This window comes from Octopus bimaculoides, chromosome 1 (assembly GCF_001194135.2).
Source record: "Octopus bimaculoides isolate UCB-OBI-ISO-001 chromosome 1, ASM119413v2, whole genome shotgun sequence".
Classification (NCBI taxonomy): Eukaryota; Metazoa; Mollusca; class Cephalopoda; order Octopoda; family Octopodidae; genus Octopus; species Octopus bimaculoides.
Genome location: NC_068981.1, coordinates 22,913,053 through 22,923,079, shown reverse-complemented (window position 1 = coordinate 22,923,079; position 10,027 = coordinate 22,913,053). Strand labels below are relative to the sequence as shown.

Below are 10,027 nucleotides of genomic sequence, written 5' to 3'. Positions count from 1 at the left end.
GAGGGAGGGAGGGAGGGAAAGAGAAATAGAGACATTACAATTTATCAACTAAACACAACTGACATAAACACTTACCCTCTTCATGTATACATAAAGAAATATGTTCCCACACATAAAGACAGGGAGTGAAAGAAAGAGTGGGGTGGAAGAATAAGAGAATCATTAAAAGGTCCTATGTCAAATAAGTCAGCCTCCAATCAGTGACGCCAAAACATCTCATACTCTGTCAGTACTAGGCTTATTAATAAGTTTATTCAGCAAATGCTATGTATACTGTTCATTGATTTTTTTTCTACTTTTAGTTGCAGTTCTCTGTAAGCTATGTTGCTTCGAACAATATTTTACTTAATTATACTTATAGCACTTGTTGAAAACTCGCTCAGTAAGCCTAGTGTTGACATCAGCCTGCTATGACTGCTGTACTGGAAAATAAGTTTAAATAACCTATACTGGTAATATTAATGTACATGCATCAGTAGTGGTAGTGGATAAGAATATTTTAAAATTTAATTTTGAAAATAATGGTTTCTGGTTTGAATCCAGTCTGGTGCTATGTACATATCTGGAGTCTGGAAATTAAACTGTTTGAAACAAGGTAAGAATAAATATTATAAAAGTGTTTCATCTCTATGGATGAAGTTAATAATTTGAAAAATTATAATTGTATTAACAACTAGGCACAGGAGTGGCTGTGTGGTAAGTAGCTTGCTTACCAACCACATGGTTCCGGGTTCAGTCCCACTGCATGGCACCTTGGGCAAGTGTCTTCTACTATAGCTTTGGGCCGATCAAAGCCTTGTGAGTGGATTTGGTAGACGGAAACTGAAAGAAGCCCGTCGTATATATGTATATGTATATATATGTGTGTGTTTGTGTGTCTGTGTTTGTCCCCCCAACATCGCTTGACAACCGATGCTGGTGTGTTTATGTTCCCATAACTTAGCGGTTTGGCAAAGAGACCAATAGAATAAATACTAGGCTTACAAAGAATAAGTCCTGGGGTCGATTTGCTCGACTAAAGGCAGTGCTTCAGCATGGCCGCAGTCAAATGACTGAAACAAGTAAAAGAGTAACTCATCTCAGGTATTTAGACATTAAATAATTAAGGTGAAGGAACATTTTAATAATTGCACCAATGTGTGAGCTATAACAAACAGCAATGTCCCTGATGCACTCAACTCAAAATTGTGGAGCTTTTGCTTTTCAACGGGTGCTGTTGCTCTGCTTTGATTCTGTTTTTATTGTTAAAAATATGCCCTTCTTTCAGTTTTCTGGAGATCTTACTATAAATGGTGTGTATATCTTAAGAATGACATTGTAGGATAGATGCAAAAGCTAGACCTGGCTGGTTTAAATACAAAAACAGGTAGGAATATATGCTAAAGGATTAAGCCAGAACAGCTCCCAGATCCTCTTTTTCAATTGATTTCCAGAGAATTTATGAAAGTTGGACAAAGTTGGAGTACTGAATTGCATGTTCTTTTAGCTCACACACTGTTAATTCAACTATGGTCAGAGAAAACAAATGTTGTACTGTTACACTATGCATCTATTCTGCATTATTTTTAAAGCAAAGACCTTTACTGTCTCTGCCTCTAGTCAGTTTGAAAATCACATTTCCTGAACAGCATTTCAATGAAGTCAAGCAAAATTTTTGGTTATTGTTTGTCATACTTTGGCATTGTTGAGAGAATGCAGCCCTCAGGCAATTTACCATTGCAAATATTGAAATCACAGATATAACTTAATTTCTATGTGTCTGTGTATACATGCATACATATATATATATATACCACTACATTTATATTTTTTTTCTCCTTGTTTCTTTCTGTATTCTTTTCAGTTGAAGAGCGTAGGCTTGAAACGTCAAAGACTTTCTCTATTCCCGAGCGTTAAACTAATACATCCATTTGTTGTTTACACCACCTCTCTTCATCTGTTGTTTTTTTCGTAAATTCGTCTATATATATATATATATATATATATATAAGGGCAAAATAAATAAATAAATATATTTTGGGGAATAACTGATGGATTTTTCCCTTATGAGGTTTTTTTCACGCTAGCTATTTGATAAATTCTTATAATAGAATTCATCCTATTACTGTATATATATATATATATATATATATATATATATATATATATATATATATATATCAATATTTGTTTTATGTTTAGTTGTAATAAAACAGTTTAACATTAAGCTGAAGAATTACTCAATACTTTTTTGTAGAGTACATATTTACTATACTTTTACAAGAAGAGGGGTGACAGTGACTTTAAAGTTTTGGTCCACTAGCATTTATTGTACTGTCCAACAAAAGTTAGCAGGGTGAAACTTTGAAGTTACCATCACCCATCTTGTAAAAGCATAATATGAGTGTGAATGTGTGTGTGAGTATATATATGTATATATATATATATACATACACACACACCCTCACACAAATGCATACTATGATCGCATGTATACATTATTATTATATATAAATGATGATGAAATAAATTCAGAGAGTAAACAACAGTCTCATACTATTAAATACTTTCACTAATATTACTATATTACTATTAACAAATAAACAAGCAGGATTTGGGGAAGGAATGAATGCAAGCGTTTGGCATGAGAAGTCAACATGCATGTGATGATGATGATATGAAAGTTTTAGCCAATGTACAGCAGCCTCTCTGAATGCATATTTAGGAATGTGGAATTATGGGAGTTATAAGCTGGACGCAGCTAATGATTGGTTGAAAAGGATTGCATAGAACTGCGATAATGGATACTTACGCATCCCTTTCAGATGGCATGAAATATAAACATAAGTATTTGATACAAGCATACCAGCAAGAATTGAATATAATTTAGGGATAAATATTTGCAGAAAATCTTTTCTACCAGCCATTTTTTTTTTAAAGTTAGTATTATACTGTTGAAAAAAATATTAGTTGAAATATATTTCAATTACTAATTAACTAATTTAGAAAACTAATTTTCTAAAAACACCTCATGCATATATTATCATAAATATTAGACTAGTTGTAACAATGCCAGACAAAACAAACAATTGTGTTTTAAGTCTTCATATTAAAAGAAAGAACATTATTAAGACAGAAAGAGTAAAATATAATTTTAAAAAAAGAGAATATTTTGTAATGAAGCACATAGATACACAGCTGTATAGATAAGTTTGGAGGCTTTTTAAAACAAACAAAAAGATATGTTACCATCTGAGATAATCTTTAGATCAGTAATTTCAGATCATATAAATGTTATATTTTAGATGATCCATTTGTTGTTAGACAATCAAGCTGTTTTATTTGTTATTGTCATGAGTGACAGCTTTCAATGAAAAAAACCCATCAATTGTGTAACCCCAACCAAGTCAGCTCTGATTGAGCAAACATATATGATCAAAGGCTTTCCAGCCATGACCATCATATGCTTTTATATATCCAGTTCTACATTGGCCAATGTGTCCTTAGTTTCTTTTTTAAGGTGGCAAGGTGTGATTTGATGGAGATTCATCCCAAGAAATTAAAAACTTTTTTAAATGAATGAAAATTTTTTTAATTAAATAAAAAAAATAATAAAATTACTAGTATTTACGTATGGCTAAGGCAAATAGAACTGGACTCCATTATAGAAAGAGCTATAACAGACCTGCCACCTTTACAGAGCTGTTGCTTTCAGTGCCGACCAACTAACGGCTAAGTGGACTGAATCATTAATGTATTTTGGCCAGGAAAACAGTGTGTGCTGGTGACAAGACAGGCTCTCCAGACCTTTTAGTTGGTTTCCCTAATACCTTATGATTCAGGCATTTGATTATATATTCATATGATTTACCTTTATGTTAGGAACTGAAATACCATTCCTTCATGGCTCTTATGAAATGAGCTAACTCCGAAACAAAGGACAATTATAAGAAGTCAGTAGAATATTGGTGAAATATTTTGACTGTTTTGTTTGAATTAAAGAAAATCTCAACTGTAAGCTGAAGATAGACTTCAGAAAACATAATTTCAGCTCATCATCAAAATTAATGAATCATGTGTTAAATGTTTTGGACTATGAATCATAACTTACCCAGCCAAAATATTATTAATACAAGTGTAAAAGTTACCCTAAGTCATATATTTGGTTTATGTATATGACTTAGTCTATTGTTTACATATCAAAAATAAGTCACAATATTCAATAGTGTTTCTCAGAAAAGCTCACACTACAAAGCCAATACAAAGATTTTGTCTATGCTGGCAAATTGGCAGAGTTGTCAAAGTGTTAGTTAAAATACTTTACAATATTTGTTCTGACTCTTTGCATCCTGAGTTCAAACCTATCAAAGCCAATTTTGCCTTTTATCCTTTTGCTGTTGAGTCCCAGCTCAGTGCAGTGAATTTGTGAGATGGTAAGGCAAGATGTCTTGTAGCAATGTTCTGTCTCTTTGCATTCTAACAGCAACAACATTAGTACAAAGCTATATTGGCCCAAACCAGGGACCTTACCTTTAGATAACATCAGTGGCATTGATAGGGGACCTTTGGCAAAATATTTTGCCCAGGTCTGTACACATATGTAAAAATGAATGATCAATCTTGATTTTCAAACCCCACCATGCCCAACTAGAAAGGTCAGAAAATCATCTACTTCAAGAAAATATGCAAATAGCATAATTTCTAAAACTATTTAATTACTTTGTTTCTTAACTTTAATGGTAACACATGAACTTTGTTTAACCTAAGCCCATCCACTGCTGTGTCATTTGCTCCAGCATGAGATATTATGTAGAAAAGAATATGAAATTGATTAAAGTGATCCGTTGAAATTATACATCATAATACAAAGGTTGAACTAAAGGAAAGCCAAGTAGTTATGGATGATACAGTAACAGTTAAGCATGAGGATGAATTTAAGATGATGTACACAATTTGCTACTTAATGCTCTGGCAGAATTGTTAGAGCGTTAGAAAAAATGCCTTGTGGTAGTTGTTCCAAGTTTTTACATTCAGAGATCAGCTTCTGCCTAAGTCAACTTTACCTTTCATCTCTCCAGTGTTGATCAAATACAGTACTAGTCTAATCCCCTTCCTTCAACATTGTTGGTTTTGGGCCTAAATCAGAAATTATTATTATCATTATTAATATTATTAACAATCAGACAATGGAGTTGGGTAGTGCCCATAATATTTGCAGAGACTTCCATATGGTGGGGGTGGTGGTTAATACTTATCGGATTGTCTGTAGGGAAACCTTGTGGGGACAAGGGAGTTCTAAAAGGTTCTAATTCTGAACAGGATGGATTAGATGAAGTGTTTTAGGGAGATGACACATAATAGGAATATTTCTGGTTGAAACAGATGCATCAGGTAGGCTTGAGTAGGTGGGACACAACTGGTTAGTTCAGAGGAGCAGAAACTGTTATAGTTGCCAAAGAAGGAGGAAGAGAGATACTGCATGCTTGTGAGTAAGAGGGTGGGGCATGCTCTGCGTGCATGAACAACAAACACAAATAAGCTGAGAGTAAAACAGGGTGTCAAAAGGAACCAGATATAGGGTGCAAGAGGAAATACTGAGCTGGTGTATGATGGATAACAGCTGGATAAAGAAATGCCAAACAACTTAAGAGGAAGGATCTGGAAGTAAAGGAAGACCAAGGAAGATATAGGAAGAGGTAGTGAAATTTGATTTCAGGAGGCCGAACCTCACAAAGGAGATGACAAAGAACCACAACAAATGATGAAATACTGTGCTGAAGAAGAAGAAGGCTCATCCAATCCATGCAAACCTGGAAAAACAGATGTAAAATGATGATAATTAGTGTGTAGGTGAGCAAAAGTTTGCCAATCAGATGACCGTTCTTTGGATGAAGTCAAGAATAAATTTGTACATATAATAGCTGCACTATTCTAGAAATACAAGCAGTTCTCTAGCATGGGTTGAATTTGTGGTTTGTAAAAAAATAATCAATTGTTCAAAGCTAGAGTATTTTTGTAGCTCTTAACAGGAAGCTTAAGCTTTAGAATGTAGTATTTGCTATATTGTAGAAATGTAGTTTATCATGAAGGATTATAAGCCATTGAGAAGTCCTGGCATTTGTAGCAAATCTCAGGGTTTAACTGTGTTTTTTCATGAGGAGGGAGGACTTTGTATTTCCACAATGTTTCCTTGGTATATTTAATGGTTATATCTTGGTGTTGCTAAATGATCTTAGGTTGTCAAGTCTTTTGAAGATCTCTATTCATAGAACACGAGTCTGGTGTGATGAGTCTATGCTGCTTGCCAATGTATATTTGTGTAAAAGCTTCAGAAGTGAAGGAGATAGTGGCTTCATCTCTGTATAAGAATGTTTGTGTTTGTGCATTTAGTAAGTAAATCATATATAAGAAAAGAATTTTGTAACAATAAAATTTAGATTAGGTTTTCTATGTAGTTTAGATTCTCTTTGATTTTCAATATAAAATCTTCAATTATTAATCTAGGAAAACAAACAATTAATTTTGAAACTTAGGCTCCACATTTCCTTGATACAGCCCAAATAATATCATAGGAATTAGTTGATATAATTGGAGATCAAAGTGAAGAAATTGGAGTCGATCAATTAAACACTCCTTGATTGATAAGGTTTTAGTCTTATCTATGCAGTTATGGAAACAGGAAAAGAATAAATAAATATTGAATACTGCAGTGAAATATAGCAAGGAATCACTGTATTGAATATTTCATAGAAAGAAATGCATCACTTGAAAGAATATTTAGAACATGTTACATAAGACTTTTAATCTCTGGAGATTAGTTAATCAATGGAGATAAATAATCTTTATATATTTATTTAAAATATATATATATAAAATGTGAAGATATCAAAAAACAAAAAAAAAAAACCTACAAACTTGAGATATATTCATATGTATGCTATATGAAGAATTTTGATTTAATACTTAATTATTTTCATGCCTGTAGTACTTTATTTTAGTCTGTGAAACTGAAGATATTTTGTCTAATCATACAAAACTAAGTATTTTGTGTCAGCTTAGCAATACACTACTATGATATGTGCGTCAACAGAGGAGGCTACTACATGGTTTCTCAACCTCCTAGAAATAGTAGCTAGATCTTCCTCACATTTCCTGTTGGCATAAAATGGAAAAGACAACATTGGATAAAAAGGTGAGATAGTCAAATAATGCCTTTGATCGTAAGTGTTTGCTTGCTTAGGTTTGATCTGAGGCTTATAAACTAATGAAACTAAGTGTTTATGGCTGAACCCAACACAACAATATTGAGTAGTTTGTTTAGATCAAGAGAAAGAATATGGAACAATGTCTAAAGCACAACCCATCAGCTACCACAAAACTGGTACTGAATCTTCTTTATCACTGCATCACTTTATCCAACTAATACTTTGGTGAACCTTAATACTTGGATTATCTTATACACCACCAGATAACCTCCCTGGATTATGTTACACCACTGGATTTTTCCACAGAGTATGTTGATTCTTCACCCTTAGCTAAAATTGTATCCCAGTGAGATGTAGTAGTAGTAGCAGTAGTAGTAGTAGCAGTGGGGACAGCAACAATAGCAAGAAGTAGTGGTGGTAGTAAAAGTTGATAGAGAGGTTGTAGTAGAGAAGAATCAACACAACCCATTATGATTTATGATCTGTCAAAGCAGCTTTGGTGATGCTGCTTCTGCTATTTAATGTCCATAAATGAGGCTTTAATTCACAAATCAGAACCAAAAAAACAACTACAAAATATTTAAAAAACTTCAAAAATACCAAAAACAAACACAAGAAATTCTCTCTTTCTCAACTTGTTCTCCATATCTATTCACTGTATCTTTTCCCCAGATCATATTGGTTGTTTTTAAAATTTGATAATGTTTGTAAAAGATAAAGGTGATATGGGCATTTGAATGTTCAGGGTAGGTTCAGTCTGTCTAAAGAATTCTCCAGGGAGCTAGCAGTGAAAAATACTGAAGGTTAGGGGAGACTGGAAGGAAGTAAGTTGGAAGTTTAAATTTCAGGATAATGAGTTTCACAGACAAAATGTGGGATCAAATTGACTTGCAATTTGTCATCCTACAGATCCTGTCAAAGTAATGCCAACAGAGGAATAAAAAGTCTATATGGATAAAGATGATAATAAAGAAGTGAAAGATGATGACAATGATGATAACGATGATGATGAGTTAACGACCTCTTACTCCTTCCCATCACTATCATTTGTATTGTTTTTGTTTTACTATAATGACATTTCAAAGATATTCTATCCCACTGTTGCATCTTTATCTTCTGGATTGTATTTCAGATTTTCATTGTAATATGTTGTTCTTGTCATCAACATATCATTCAAGGGAACAACAACATAAATGGCAGCTATCTAAGAAATATTTATGGTAACAAACAACACGCTACAAATGGAAAAACTGACCACTGACTAAAACCGGACAGGAACACTATCATATTAAACCAGTTAATTCTTTCAAGGACATGGTGGCTAGAAAACCTTAACTGTGAATCTTGTCAATTAATTACTGTATTTGGTGGTATACGAGACACTTTTTTTTTTTAAATAATGTCTCAAAATATCACCCTGGGTCCTACAAGTAAAGTTAGGCCTTCCATAAGTTTTAATACATTAAAAACTCTTTCCTTGAATATACACTGTTTGAAATTGGAGAGTATCTAATATGTCAGTGTGTCTTTTATGATATCAAATATGGCAATCCTTGTCAGCTTCACACTGTTGGTATTTATTCCTAATGAAAATGGTAAATCCTGAAACCCAAAAGTTAATTCCTTTCAACTCCACAGCTGCTGGAAGACCTTAGAATAGCAACATAAATATAACAATTTAAGCAATACATATTTTATTGGCAAATGTGCTAAAATTTGTTGATAGTATTTATATATATATATATATATAAGGTAAAAAAGAAATGAAGATATAACTATATGCGAAGTATTGGGCTGTCAACGAAGTATTTACATAATGTTGCTTGATTCTGTACTGAAATGTTAAAACAAGATTTAATAAAGAAGCAAGACATTTCATAACAATTGAAGATAATCCTGTTATAATATACAAGGGTTTATCTGACATATGAAAGATTGAATAAAAACAAAACAACAGAAAACCATTGGTATTTAGACTTACCTTTCTGCTAATCCACCTTCTGTTAAACCAGAAATGGTAATAGGATCCATAGGATTATCAGTGCCAGATATTGTAATTCCAAGAATTCCACCACGTTTCTGTAACTCAACAGTATATGTCACACAGTCTTCAGAATCTTCATCTGCAAAGAATAAATTGAAGAGATGCCAGAAAGAAAATTCAAATGACTTATCAATATGATATTTTGTAGAACATCTGAGAAGGCATTTATCTATTGATCTACTCAACCATATATATATCTATACTTCTATTTTTATACACCCATCTACTTGATAGACTAGCTTTCAATGCAGCTGTCTACATATCACAACCACTTGATTATCTCTTACATTTATCGATCACCCTATCATATCTACTGACATATTTATTTACCTATCATGCAAGCATATATATCCATAATTCCATCATCATCATCAACTTTGTCTCCAATCTGCTTTTCCACATTGGCATGAGTAGACCAGGTTTTTTTTTTAATTCAACAGAACAAGACCTATCACCTACAAAAAGATTTAATTTGGCACAATCCCGGTGTCATTAATCCTGTCCCCTGATTTATATATGCATGCAGACATCCAATGTCTAAAAAACGTGTTATCTAACTCATGCCAATATAGATGAAGTAGATGTAAAAATGATATCTACAATATCATTTCTTTTCTTTAAATACACTGACACACAATATCCTTATATATCAGCCAGCTGTTGAGTGATTTATCAATCCAGTTTTCTGTCTTTTCTCCCCTCTCTCTCCCCTTCTATCTATCTATCTATCTATCTATCTATCTATCTATCTATCTATATATATATATATATATATATATATATATATATATATATATAT

The 10,027-nt window shown here is 32.8% G+C and overlaps 1 protein-coding gene across 10 annotated transcripts in view; it reads right to left on the bottom strand.

Moving 5' to 3' along the window:
* LOC106884182 (glutamate receptor-interacting protein 2) overlaps positions 1–10,027 on the bottom strand; it is a 537,293-nt gene that overhangs the window by 43,432 nt on the left and 483,834 nt on the right. For all 10 annotated transcript variants that reach the window (XM_052965766.1, XM_052965774.1, XM_052965783.1 and 7 more), the window contains one exon: positions 9,166–9,307. In XM_052965766.1, coding sequence (XP_052821726.1) covers positions 9,166–9,307 — 142 coding nt within the window. The remainder of the gene's footprint in view (positions 1–9,165; positions 9,308–10,027) is intronic.